The sequence below is a fragment of the Aphelocoma coerulescens genome, chromosome 3, assembly GCF_041296385.1.
Source record: "Aphelocoma coerulescens isolate FSJ_1873_10779 chromosome 3, UR_Acoe_1.0, whole genome shotgun sequence".
NCBI lineage: Eukaryota > Metazoa > Chordata > Aves > Passeriformes > Corvidae > Aphelocoma > Aphelocoma coerulescens.
In genome coordinates, this window is record NC_091016.1 from 82663127 (window position 1) to 82678566 (window position 15440).

General features: G+C 33.5%; 1 protein-coding gene across 1 annotated transcript in view; it reads right to left on the minus strand.

Annotated features, from left to right (window-relative positions):
* The window catches only part of GRIK2 (glutamate ionotropic receptor kainate type subunit 2), a 357596-nt gene that overhangs the window by 81594 nt on the left and 260562 nt on the right, over positions 1 to 15440 (minus strand). Inside the window, exons 12-13 of the mRNA XM_069008590.1 lie at positions 10260 to 10378; positions 6311 to 6528 (exon numbers count right to left, since the gene is read on the minus strand). Of these exons, the coding sequence (XP_068864691.1) occupies positions 6311 to 6528; positions 10260 to 10378 (337 nt within the window). The remainder of the gene's footprint in view (positions 1 to 6310; positions 6529 to 10259; positions 10379 to 15440) is intronic.

Here is a 15440-nt window from a genome sequence, read left to right on the forward strand (position 1 = left end):
GCTGTTTTTTTCTGCCTTCAAATTCAAAACAAAGTTCATCCCAGAGAACTTACACCCCAGAGAACTTAATGGAACCGAATTTATTGTCATTTCTTCCATACAGAATTCAAATGCCCTGCTCTTCTTGTTATAGTCTGTGGTGATGCATCATATAACCTACCTACCATTGCCTAACTTCCCTGATCTTTTGAAAAAATAAGTAGAACTCAGTGAGGCAGAGATGTTTTAAGATCTCTGGAAAAAGCCTATGTCTCATTCTCACAAGCTCTGCTATTGCAGATTTAGTTCTTATAAGTGTATGGAGTGACCACAGACCTTGCTTTAGAGATTTACAACTATATCTGCTTTTTTTTTTTTTTTGTACATTAAAAGAAGCAGTGGTTAACTAAGTAGTGCTCTTGCAAAGAGGGAAACATGGCAAAGAGGAAGTGATGCATGTAGGGTTTTTTAGCAGTTAGGTCCAAACCATCATGATCAAAAAGAAGCAAAAAAAGTTTACATGATATTTATATTCAATTCCCTTTTTAGACAGATGTACCGCATGTGTTTTCATGCAAGTCTGTATTTGTTACAGCAAAATGCAACTTATCTATAAAGTGAAATATTATTAAATCAAACTGAACACATACCTGTACTATCTGCTACGAATTATTTTTTATGCATTATCGAAATTAGTACATGGAAGTTGTGACTCAAAAGATTGGTTTCCATTAGTCACTGTCAGTCACTGGATATTTGAGAAGCTCACAAGTGGTATTTCTCTCATCTTTGACTTGCAACAATTGCACCAAGTAATTAACACACACTGCCAAACGTCATGTTTTATTTGAAGCATTCAACTAAAGTGTATACACTCATGTGCTTGTACTGCATCTTTACTTGTTAAACAAATAAATATCATTTGTCTATTACAGTGTTCAAATCCAGGCTTGAAAACTCCACTGAAGTACTGGCTTTATGCACGTCAATGCCAACCTTACACATGACAAATGAATGACATTAATACCTTTTTTCTTGCTACTATTCTTCTGTTTATGTCAGAGAATCTGTCACTTGTACTGCAGTTGCAAGCAGTGGGAAAATTCCCCTGTAACCCCTTCCTTCAGCTTTAAGAGATGGTTTCTGAGACTTTGTAATTTATAGGTAGGGCTTAATGCTATTTCTTCTTACAGGCTGAGAATGTGGAAGAGGAAGAGGAAGACAGACACAGAGTGCTGAATTGTTGCTCCGCTAAATATCATCAGACAAATGGCAATAAAATGGTGAGGGTAAAATGTGAGAGGGTGGGGGAAAAGGAAAATGACTAAAAAGGGTCAGCAGCATGGATCTTTATAGAGAGAAAGCAGTGCAGGAAGAAATGAAATATATTGTAGAAAAGTAAAGCTGGAGTACAAAACGTGATCCTAAAGAAGATGCATTCCCTTTTAGTGCTTCACCTTGCTTATCAACAAAACAAAGATATAAAACACACGTCTCACAGAGAGCTACAAAGACCTTTAATTTGTGATACAAAAGTAATGACACTAATTTACTGCTACTAGAGAATGAAAACGTACTTTGTTTTTTACTATTTGGTATGCAGATGCCTAGTAACCATAAATAAGAAAAGTTCCATTGTGCCTGGTACTGGACAAAAACCTAGAAAGAAAGAAATTCTGACATTGAAAGTTACAGACATGAAAAATTATGGGAAAAAACAAAAGCACATGACAGCTTCACAAAAAAAATCTTGACATTGTAGAGCGCGTACGCACATATGGGTTGAACTATGTGGTTTTGTGTGTGAGGGTGGAGAAGTGTGGTACAAATAGAAGTGGGGTAGAATTAGTATTGTTCTTTTAAATTTCAAAACTGTCATTCAGCAAGGAAACCAACAGTAGGATGTTGAGAAACATAGACTGAGAGACCACAGAAGTCAGAGGCAATGAAAAATCTGAAGTTTTTTCATCCAAGAACAGTTAGTGTGAGATCACTACCTTTCATGAAAATAATAAATGCTTTTTTATTTTATTCCAAAGAGGAAGAAAAAAAGGCTTCCAAAATTTTAAAGTGGTGAATAGTAACAAAAGCAGCCAAGAGAAAGGAAGAGAATTTCATGACTAAGAAAAAATCCGTAATTTGAGAAACATCAAAGCATGTATCAGGAGAGGAAACTCCTACCCTAGGAAACAGCAGATAAGGCTTAGAATTTACTTTCACATATCTTTTCTTCTAATTCTTGGACAATACTAAGGTTTTCTTTATTGTTCACAATGAATTAGCTGAGCAGACCCACCAGGCACATAATAAACTTGGAAAACTATTTCCTTTCCATGCTCAGACCAGATAAGCATATCTTAAGAGGAGAGAGGACTGAAATTTTCCTTTGCTTTCTGGCTTTTAAAGAGTTGTAATGCATGTTTCTCAGACCATGAGGAGGCATGAGATGAAGGAACAAGTAAGACCCTGAAGACAGCATTCTCCTTTTTCATCGAAGCTATTTCATAAGGATGTTTGACTCATGATGGTAACAGCATTTTCTACCTATATCCCATGTGCTCACCAAGATTTTACCTTCAGGAGGTTTTAATCCAGCAGTTAGCTTGTTTGTCTGATACCCATTTGGGTCCCTTTTTGTTTTAGCACCACACAGCTTTGGCCACGCTCCAAAGTTTTTTTAAGAAAATAATTCAATGGACTGCTATATAGCTAATTTATGTAGAAATTACTGTCAGTCTTGTGGGCAGCTACCAATCCTCATTGTGATTGGAACTATTACCAAGATATGATAATTTCATTTAACACTAGCAAACCATCTGGTGTCTCTATTTCTTGTTGTAACACAGTGCCACTGTTTTTACTCAATCCACTCTCATTAAAACAAGACAAAGTAGCTAAGGATAAACATACACACAGATGATAAATTTATCCTCTCAATTATCTTTGTGCAACTCCCACCCCAGAATTCATACCCTCTTAGATTTTTGACGTATGAGTGTACTACTAGAATCTAATCTGACCTCTTGTATAATGAAGGCTATGTGTTTCACTGAGTAGACTCTAAATCAAAAGAATAACATGCTTGGGCTATTCTGTATCTATCTTCCTCATAACGGCTGCCTGTGATGGATGAATCCAACCCTCTCCTAGATAAGTTGTACCAGTGCTTAATGACTCTCACTCTTAAAAATATGCACCTTATTTCTAGTCTGAATTTGCCTAACTTCAGCTATGAAACATTGGATCTCATTATGCCTTTTTCTGCTAGATTAGAGAGTCATCTAGCATCAAAAGTCTCATTCCCATTAAGGCACTTGCAAACCATGATCAAGTCACCTCTTAACCTTATCTTCAGCAGATTAAACAGACAGATCTTTAATGCGTATTTTCAGACCTATAGTCATTCTTTCACCTTTAATGAACACTTTCCAATGTTAAGCATATTTTCAAAGTGTGATCACCAGAATAGGACACAAAAGTTCATTAATATTTTCCTTAATGCCATATAAAAAGGCACTTCCTAATTGATATTCAGTTATCTATATGTCAGAGAATATAATATATACAATTTAAAACTGTTTTATCATATTCTTGGTTTAAGAACTTTTTGTATTTTTTAGTATATTCAATGAGATATTCAACTCTAGCAGTACCTTGTAATACAATTCCACTTAAAGCCTTATTTTAAAATATTTCCTTGCATTTTCATTTTCTTATGTAAGGAAATTACATTCCTGAATTAATTAGTTTTTACAGATTAGAAGTATGTTTTGAAAACACACAAATACAGATATACCATTTTGACCAAAATTATAGTATTTTATTTTCTGATAAATCCACATCATTAGATAAAAATACCTAATTTTACCAGGAAGTTTACTATTAAAGACCCTGTATATATATATATATATATATATATATATATATATATATATATATATGTATGTTTTGGTTTATCCTTCATGGAATACATATCTAATTAACCTGCATTCCTTACACAGGTAGCTCTAGGGAACAGCATTTACATCAAGAAAACCCTGATGTTCTCCTGGACATTGCTTCAGAATGAATCAAATGGTTTTGCATTGTTTTCATTTTTTTTTCTGTTTGAGTATGATTTTCACTTATTGACAATCTGCAAGAACAGAGGTAGCTATGTCTAATGCTTAAGTTTGGATTAATTTCATCAGGTAAATAATATCCACTAATAATAAAAATATTAATATATTAATAAAAATATTAATATAATATTAATAAAGTAGCAAATAAAAAAAATTAATTTACTACTAGATAAGATAGTAAACAACAGAAAAATATTTCAAATCAGTTGGCCCTAGTTGGAACAGTTCTTAACTATTTCTTAACAGTTTCATGTCATAAAACACCTACTAATCATGATCTGTTCACACAAAAAGTCCAGAAAATATATTTGTTCAATAGAATAAACCTTAATTTGACCTAGAATTTATTAGCTGAATAAAGAAATCCTATGTTTTCTTATGATTTCTCTTTTTCACTCATAGTGAAGGAGGAGAATTCATTAATGTAAAAAGAGTAATACTAAATCATGTGATCTAACATCCTGAATTTGTTGTGTTTAAGTCTAGGTTATTTCAACTTCAAATAAAAATCTTCAGTGAAGGATGTGAAAGTGCTATTTCATTAGACGTAAGGCCTCCCTAGTTCTTGGATACAATATATTAGATAAACACAAAGTATATCTAGACAAATGTAAACAGAAGAATAAAGAGGAAAGGAATAATTGTGCAGACGAGGGAGTATTATATCAATATGCAGAGGGGAAAAAGTCAAGAGAAAGGGGAATAATCTCTGTGCACTTGGAAAACCCACATTAGGGGCACTAAATTTAAAAAAAAAAAATTAAGGACGAGCAAAAGGAAAACTAAAAATTTAAAGTTGCTTCCTAATATTTTAGTGTCCACAGTTTGAATCTGAAATAGAATTAGATCAAAATTTTCTGCCATACTAAAATTAAGTTAAAGCCCTATAGTGTTTCCTGGTAATTCAATAAATACCTTGTGTTATTTCTTTATGTCTCAAGGCATAAATAATTTTGACTCTTTTAAAAATCTCAGTCTTTAAACTTTCAATATTGTTACTTTTAACTGCTTCACGTATTTCCTGACATGAAGCGACCTCTAATTGATTCGTCATTTCTATCAATTTCATCAGCCCGTTTTCCAACAAGTATTCTGAGGAAAATACTCAGAACATTGCCAATGCATGCTTTAAGTTAAGCAGCTTGAAACATTCCAAGATATTGGAGTTGAATTGATTTTTATTTCCAAGCAGAAGCTGAAAGCCTTATAAATGACTTATTTTTTTTTAATTAAAACTGTGTACATTTTGATTTGGTACAAGATCTACCATCATAAGATTAAATAGTGATTATTTAGCCTTGATATATAAAAAAATGTGTTCTCTGAATTTGATGAGAGGAACTGAGCATGCTGTCTTCAATTTCTGTACCAGTTTACAAGTCACCATGGTCCTCAGTTTGCTGATTACAAATGCCAACGTGACAGTCAATGTAGAGCTTTAGATGAGAGCATAATAATTCTTAACACTAGAATATATTGGCCAAAAGTCTTCAAAAATTATCGAAGATCAGGCAACTATTGTTTAACACCTCTCTCTCTGGAATATCTGAGACATCTCTGTGCTATCAAACACAAGGAGTTAGAGAACAAACCATCTTCTCTCCCTTCATGAATCCTTATCACTAATTTAAGTCTGCTTAAATGCCTGATGAATCTAGACAAAAAATATTTTTCTCTAATTCATTATCATACTTCACTGTATTCCAAACTCAGTTACCTTAGTAACAGGTTAAAAGGAACAGAAAAACTGGAATAATCTGAGCTTTTTACATGGACCTAAAATTTCAAAAGTTTCTCAAAATTATAAAGTCCAAAAAGTTTTTCTCAGTACAGCCACTAATACCCTTAGTGTTTCTTGAGTAAAGACTACAACTAGGTATAGTGCTGCTGAATTAAAAACAACTTTTAATCTGACAAAACTTAATCTTGCACACAGCTATAGAAGATCTGAGAAAAGTATTCAGGTTTCTTCATGTACTTCACTGCTATAAATGCAATTCTTTAAAAGAAAATCATCAAAAATTCACTTTATTTTCTGTGGGACATTTTTCATTTGATTCCTTTTCTATCTTTTTAATCATAAAAACAAAAAAGTTTTTCACTTTTTTTTGACAGCATCAGGAATCATACCAGTTGCCCCTCAGCAAGGTGTAAAAGCCTTATCCCAAAATCAGGACACAGCAATTTTTCAAACAGAATATAAACCTTACCTTGAAGAAAGTCATGGTTGCTCCATCTTCAACTGCCCCATACTCTATCTTTGTCTGCTTGGCCAAATCATCAGCAGAATCAATAGGGGATTCCATACGTTCCACTGTCAGAAAGGCGGCTAGGTTAGCAGTGTACGAGGAAATGATGATAAGAGTGAAAAACCACCAAATGCCTCCCACTATCCTGGTGGAGAGGGCTTTAGGCATGAGCTCAGAACCTAATGAAAACCAGGGGAGAAAGGTGAAACTGATGCACAGAAAACAATTAATAAGTGTTCAGCACTTTTTGCCACAGTGGGGAGATGGAATCACTGTGCAAAATAATCTTTAAGCTACAGGTTTACATGTACTGCTTGTACAAACACACACAACTGAAATGAAAAATAACTGGTTAAATTTATAAAGACAGATCTTTTCAGAGCTGTGGGAATCAAAAGATAGTAATGGGAGATTCAATGATAGGTGCCATTTTAAAATTTCTAACCATACATATATATATGTACCAATGTACCAATATGAAAAAAGGCAGTTAATTCAACTTGCTTTCCAGAAAAAATGAGCAACTGATGAAGGGACCAGATGTGAAATAAGGGATTTCATATCTGAGAAACAAAATCTTAAATCTATTATAAATATACTTTTGAGATTTGTCATTTGCATTGCTGTAAAGGATAGTTTATTAAATGTTTAGATTAAAAAATTAATATCTCCCATCTCTATGTTTAGCCCCACAATTTCATATAAATATGGTTGTCTATGCCACACACTTCAATTTGATAGAGTAGCAATAAAAATATTGCATAAACTAGATAAAGATAGATTATAATGCATTGCTGGAGTTGCCTGCTCATGGCACTAAAGAATGGAGGGGGAGATAGACACTGTATAGCAATTTGCATAATTTTTAATGCTAATTTAGAGCCTAATGAGACAAATTGAAGCACATAAACTCCTCTTGTGCCTAATTACTAAAAATAGGAATAAATTAATTTCACTGTAATATACAATTACAAATATTTATTATAAATGAGCATGTATGGATTTTTTCCATAATGTTATAATTGAATGAAATGAAATTTCTAATGACGTCAAAATAATAATTTCAAGCTTCATTTTAAGAACTTCATGTAAGATCTTTTAGAAGTATCTGGAAACTTGTTTTCAAGGAAACAGTTTTACCATATCCATTATACCATTGTACCGAAACAATCCCTTTTTGTTAATTGGTTACTCTGCTTGCTCTTAAATCTCCTGGGTAAAATGGAATGAAGGCAAGATGGACTATTTTATTCCTGTTAAATTTTAGTGCTTATATTGAATTAGTTAAGGAACTGGTCCAGCAAGGTAACACATCTTCATATAAATGAAAGATTATGTAAAACTTCCAAACTCAATGCCAAAAAAAGAACAAGGACTGGGGAGGGAGGGAGAAGGAAACCAAAGAAAAGGAAAAAAGAAGTGGTATCATAACTGGACTACTGTATTCAAAAACAGCCCATCTTACCCTGCAGTTCATCTTACCCTTGCTGTTTCAAACAAAAAAGGCTGACAGACTTGGACATGACAGCCAACTCCAGCGCCAGACTCTGCCTAGAATTCTGCAAGGAAAAAAGTAGAAAAGTACCTGTCTGATGTAGTTGCTCCTAGGCCCTGTTAGTCAGACACTTAGACACCATAACACTAAGAGATTTCCCAACAAGCCCACCATCAAAAACTCTTTTTAATTGCTCTCATTTCATTTAAAAACCAACACCAGTAAAGTCAGACAGGACTGGGAAGAAAAGAAGAGTGGAAACATTCGCCGCAGTTACCCCAGTTACCACAAGTTCATACCTTACCAAGGACTGAAACCGAGTGCCACCTGGGCCCATGAAACAGAGCCTGGTCAGGGGCTGACTGTCATGTACCCAAGGTAACGTCATGTCCAGCACTATATCCCACAGTTTCCTGGGAGCGAGAGGTGCCAGCAAGACATGTATGAGTTTCCTCTATCATGTATCCTCCAGCACTAAGCAAGTCTTTTGTAAAGAAGCAGCACTTAATAAGTCAACGTGAGTATGGCCCAAGCGTTTTTATACTGTTTCTAATGAAAAGTTACTGCTATTAGGTGAGAACCTCTGTGCTTGTCTAAAAGCCTACTTCTAGACAACTTTAGGTTTTTGAGAGTTTTTTTTTTAAAGCAATCATCAAAAAGACTGATACTGCACCCTTAGAATGGTGCCTTTAAAGTTTATTAAAGGATGAACTGAGTAAAGGTAAAATAATATAAGGCAAGGACAGAGGGTCAGCCTTAATTCTGAAAAACTAGTTTTCCTTCATGGAAAATTATTATCCCCTAGAGATATCTTTTAAAATAAAGGCTGGGGTTTTTTTCTTATTTTGATTCTCAAAAAAAAAAAAAAAAAGTTTAGATGTTAGAGACTAAAATAACTTTTTCTTGCAAGAAAGATGATGCAAAAAATCTAAATTGCTTTTTCCATCCTCCAGAAATATGAAGAAGCATACAGCCACATAAGAAATAAAACTCAGCATTGATAGTGATTCTGACAATCCTGAGAACTGTGAATGAAATTCAAAATACCTTCTTTCATTCAGTATCTATTTTTTTGATAGCTTCCTTGAAAGCAATCATTATCTTACCAACATGTATTAGGCAATTGTGCTTCAACTATATAATTTCTTGAAATGCATATTAACGACCTAGTTGATAGTAAACACTTAGCCAACTACAGTTGTATTTTTATTTCTGATTTGAAATCCTGGTTTCTTTTTACCCATTAATTCATGTTTTTCTGAGCATAGTACTCTTTTTACTTAGGTCTTAGAGACTTTTTAAGCCTACCAACCTGACACATGACAGAATATTTACTGCAGTTACAGGAAAGCTTCATGAATTCATTTGATGAGTTAAAAACAGGATTTATTTATAGCTGGCATACTTATAATGGGAAGTTTTAAAAATGATTGCTCAGGTATATCCATTAAAACAACTCAGCTGATATGCACTTGCTCCTGCCAAGATTTTCTGTTAATTTTTTGGGGATATGCAACAGTTATTTTTCCAGAAAGAAAAGTCATTCCTTTTAATGGTTCTTTAACAGGACTAACAATCTTTCATATTATACTATACTGCCCAGTGAAATGTCAGAGCAAAAACTGAATCTGTGCTATTCAAATGTGTCTGATATTATATGACTGTTCAAATCCTTATTAAAAAGGGTAATAAAATGGTGATATATTTTTATGGATCTATATATTTGGTATGTTTTCAAAATAAGAGGAATATGATAAGGAAATTTTAAGAATCTGCTTAAGCACTTTACTTAGTTATAGTTAAAAGTGGTTGTTGGTTTTACTTTGAACTATATGACTATATAGCTGCCAATTTTATTGTCAGCAATGATATCAGTTTCTCAGTGCAGGGATTGTTGAATATAGGCTTTTTATTTAAATCTTTAAGAATGGTCATTCTGATTTCAAAAATATGAGTTGGGACTGCACAGAATTAAATCTCCTGTACTATTATTTTACTTTACAGGTTCTAGCTACTAGATAAAATCTTTCTTTTATTGAAAGGTTTCTAGAACAAAATTAAACAAATGATAGATTTTTACATTATATCCTTACCTGACAAAGATATATTCATTTTTAAGTTGTTTAAATTAAGGTTTTTTAGGTAATGTTCACTTAATTATGCAGTAAGGGAATCCTGTTTGGGAAATAAACAACATGACTATGCTATACTTTTTTAAGTTTTAAAATTTTTATCTGTCTTCAGACTAATTCCTAAGGTGGTGTTTGGGAATGCCTGGATACATAATCATAGAAAAGCTGGTTTATGGCTACATGCACAGAGGCACCCATGCAAGTGACTTGCACCAGAGAGCTGTTACCCCCAGCAAAAAGTGGGACATGATGCCCAAGAGAAAGAGCAGACTGAGTCGTATACCTTGCTGCATGAGAGCTCCAACTCCAAACCAGAAACTATTTAGCAAGGTAAAATTGTTTTCCACCACGTCTGAATCAGGGTTGCAAGGATGTGGATTATACCACTCATAGGGACTAAACCTGTGGTAATTGACAGAAAAAAAGAACAAATTTAAAATGCAGCCATCACAAAGTCTATCCAGCAAATCTGCTGCAAAAGAAAAAGAAAAATAAGAGAGGTTATAAAGAAAATAGTGACTGAAAGTTTTTACAGTGTGATTGTCTTATACTTAACAGCAATATTAAAAGAAAAAACAATATTGAAGATTCACATTCTTAACTATTGCTGATACTAATAAAGTTGCATACAGATTGGCTCTGAAAGGTTCCAAGTGCCACCTGTAAACATCAAAGCACTTATTTTCAATGCCAATAGAATTACAGACAATTGGTCCCATTTAGGATTAGGTTCTTATAACCACTGTGTCAGTATTTTGCATCTTGAAAGAAAACATAATATGTGTTAAATCACTGAATTTAACTAGAAAATAATACATTAGACAAAATGCTTTTCTCAGAAAAAATTACAAATAATGAATAGAACAGAAAACAAGTAGTTAGCAGTAAAAGTGGCATTGTTAATCACCAAACAAGGGTAATAAACACTACAATTCACAGAAAAAAAATACTATAGAAAATTAAAGGAATTGCATCCTGTCCTGTGAGGTGCACAGTAGCATCCCTGGAAAGGTTTTCCAAAAGAAGCTGGGGACACTCACAAGCACCTTGCAGGGCCAGGCTCTGAGAAAAGAAAAAAAAAGAAAAAGAAAAATATAAACATAAAGGAAAACACAATTAAATTAATTATCTCAGAAATAGATAGAACAAAGATAGTAGAAAGATGCCTGGGTCTGGTAATAGATTACAAGCAGATTATATACAATCAATCTATTTTAATTCATGGCTTTGCAGTTGCTGTGCATTATGACAGGTTCGTATTGAAATGCTGCTTTATCAATTGTAGCTAAAACAAGCAAACATGTCTAGATAAATTATCTTTCAGAAAAAAAGATTTACAGTTCTCTCTTCCTCATTATACTTTTGCAGAACTTTAAATTTTAATTCCAATGTACAGGATTATTCTAATCATTTAAGAGATTTAATCATCATGCCTGGACTTGGAGACACACTGTTGAGAGGGACTTTTATTTTGTGCTTAAATCATGTCTTTAAATATTTGATAATGAATACAAGTAATGCATGTGCATAATATATTTGAGAAAAAAAAAAAAAAAAACACTGCAACACAGTAAAATGGAACCAGCACAAGACACCAGCACAATAATTAAAAATATTACAGATTTTAATTATTAAATCAATATTAATATATTTTCATAATTTCTCAAATCATTAAAGCCACTCTGTTAAAAACCCTCGGATAAGCAGCCTTTATGAAAGAACTTTTTTGATGTATCTTACAATCCAAGCAATCTGAATAATGCATCTGTCACTTTGAAAAATGCAATTTTCTTCACAATAATATTTCAAACACATTATAATACAGAAAATCAAATGTTCCACTTCTAAGCTCTTAATGTAATGTTAAAACACCTCTCGTCTTAAAAGTGTCTACTTGATAAAGAACTGTTTCATTTGGATCTCCAAAGTAATACTGATATGCTGTTCAAAAATGTTGATTGGGTTCTAATTAAACATTGTGACCTGAATTCTCCTACATACTTTGTAGTAAAACTAGATCAGAAGTTTATTGTCTCATTAAAAATCTAAGTACCTTTCATGTCATCTTGTTGTCAATCCAACAAAACCTGGAAACCAAGCACTTGGTGACACTGAAGTAGGTATTCATACTCTTTTGTGGAGAGATATTTGAAGATTGAATTTGAAAATACGTTTTTCTTGTGAGGACAAAGTTTGCTAGACAAAGCAAACATATTTTAAAGATTTAAAATAAGTATAAATATTCAAGAGTTATTTTTAGTGATTGCAATATTACTGAACAAACTAAAACATAGCTTGATATTTTTACCTTTTTGTTCTGATAGCTTATTTAATTATTTTTATATTATTTTGAAGCACAGAAAAATTGTCCATAGCTGTAAAGAAAGGAAGAAGCAACTTAACACACAGGATGACTTTAGGAAAAAGAAACAATGCAATCTGAGTCCTACAGTTTTAGAATTCTCTACTTAGAAAGTAAGGAAAATTAACTGGCCTATTATGGATAAATATTGTTCCTCTTTATTTTAAGGATGATCTATGATATTAGATTGTCTAGTGTAATAATCTTAAGGTATAGATCCTTTGATCAATTTTTTGTATGTACTACATATGTGTATAAGATTCATGCTGTTTAGCCTATTGCAACAAATATTCATAAATCATAGAGTTACAAGTTCATCTAGCAGGTTTTATAAGCCAGAATTCGGCTCAGGGCAATGTCTACTATTTCACAACAGCAGGCTGTTCAGTGAGGTCTCAAAAATGTCCAAAGACAAGAATTCCACAACTTCTTGGGAAAAACATTCCCATGTTTAGTTATCATAATAACAACTTCTTTTTTTTCTTTAAGTCAGGCTGGAACCTCCCTTGTTTCCAAGTATAAAGAACTCAATCTTTTTTGATCAGCTTCTCTTACTAGAAAGTGCCTATTAGGAAAACTCCTTCTCCCTGGTGCTAAAAAAGCCCTCCCTCCAGCCTCCTTTCACAAGTCTTCTGATACAGACTCCACTTGCTCAAGTTTATTCAAGTATCAGAGGTCCCAGAACTGCTCACAGTATTTAAATGTGGTATAATAAATGATACTATGGGAATAATCACCTTCCTTGATTAATGCACTCTATTCCTACTAATTTAAATGCAGAACACTAGCTCAATCAAGAGAACAAGCATACAGCAAAAGGAGAACTGATGCAGTGAACTTATGCAGCTTTGAAGATTGATTTTTCTGACCACTGATAACAGGTACTCTTCCCAATTACCCATTTCTGTTATTACTATTAAATGTTTATTCTAACATTTCTGATACAGTCTGTTAATCTCTAACACCTTCATGTCTCTGAAATACTTGAAAAAATAGAATATAAATGAACTTTACAAGACCTGAGTTCCAGTTTTCCTGATTGCTACTACCCACTGAAAAGTTACAAGTACTCTCCAGAAATTATTGGCTAGTGCAAATAATGTTTAAAAGTCAGCCTTCTCAGCAATCCACAGGAAGGAAAGATTTGTGGTAAATTTAATTCCACTTTAGGAATATACCATGATATAAGAAATTAAAATTAGTATGCCAAATGATCAGACAGACCTACTTCAGAACTGCAAATTATTTCAGACAAACTATAATTTATTATACTCTGTATTAATACAGTGTTTGAAATAACAGTGTAGAAGCCCAGAAGACAAAGGTGTGTGTCTCAAACACCTATAGTTGAATAGCCATGGAGCCAGTCAAGGATTGTTGGTAAGAGTATGTTGTGATAAAGAACATGATGTGACTGGAGAAGGGGTACGCTGGAGATATGGCAGCATTTTCTGGGACAAATGTCCTTGTTCTGGCTCCTGGAAATAAGCACAACACAGTGCAGTTCAAGCACAGGACAGAGGTCAAAAAATAGGCATGGACTATTGATCAAAGTACAGATTCATCAAGACCACCAAAGACCTCCAAAGCCCTCAAACCTATTTTCAGAAATGTCTAGGAGAACAATCTGCACAGGATAATTAATTTCTATAAAAAGCAAGAAACTTATCTCCAGGGTAGGGAAATGTATCTATAAAAAGGTACCTCCATGAAGCCCAGGTGATGCCCACAGGACCCTAGACACCCCACCAGCTGGATTAGTCCTGGAGCCAGGACTAGTGATCTTTTTAAACTCCTTGAGCCTGTTTGACTTCAGAACCTGACATAGTGTTAACTGTGATATATTGGTAACATTTCTGTTTCTCTTTTTATTTAGGAGTTGGATTTTGTGCACTCCTAGCACAGGGAGTCTTGTGATGATGTTACAAGATTCTGTTTCTTAATTCTTGACCTTCTCCTTTCCAGTGTCCAGTTTGAGACTATTTCAGGAAGAGATATGACTAATTCTGGAAACTAGAAGAGCTTCTACAGTTTTGATCTGTAAATAAAAACACAGTCTTATAGAGAGCCATGGGACTCAGTGTAGATGACCTTAGATGTGATTGCAGATACATGGTTTTTGTTCACCCACTATACTCAAAGTAAATCCTGTCACACACACTGATTGCTGCTTTCAGTTTCTCTCATAAAAGGTGTGGTCTAGCATGATCTATACAAATCAGCTCAATTCAAAGCTGCTGAGAGTATGTAAAGGGTACCCTCCACCAATTTCAGTAGTTCTCAAATCAAAACCTGTCAGTTTAACTCTGATGATAGTATGATGATAGTATTTTGTTTTGAAAGCAAATTAATAGATATGCTTAATACAGGCTGTAATATCTGGAGATAAATAAATTTTTAATTTAAGATGTATTTTCTGGAGAGAAATGCAACTTGTTAAAAAGAGAAGAAAACCCAAAACCTGCAATTTAGAGAGAAGAGAAAATGGACTACTGGAGTAATATTTGTATTTGCATTTTCATTATACCAAAACACAGCTGCCTAGGAATATTACACAGAACTGAATTTACACCAGTTGGGATAGTCCTTGTGGGATAAAGACTACTTGGATCCATTAGTAATATATGCAGGCCATTTGAGTTTTTTGTGCTCCTTTCAGATATTTGCAAGATAGGTGTCAGGTACTGTCATTAAATCATATTTACCTGTTAAATTCTTATAGAGAACTTTTCCAGAAGGTCTAAAGCAGCTCTTTTCTCTTTTCTTTTTTTTTCCTAATTATTTTATTTTTATTTTATTTATTATTCTTTTTTCCCTCAGGATCAAAAAAGTAAAACACATAGGTTTTTCAAAACACAGATTGATACTGAATATTTAGCTGAAAATCCATGAGAGTTATCAGCTACCATTATATGCCTGGACTTAAATTCTTATTTAAAAATCCATACTGACAAAATTTTTCATCCATATCTCAGACATGGTCCTGCCTTCTGTTCTGACCCAAACAGGAGCTACATAACAACTATGAAAAGGCTAAAAAAAAATCTATGTTCTACAAGATAGTTTGAAATTACAAGACAACAATCAAATGCAATAAACTTA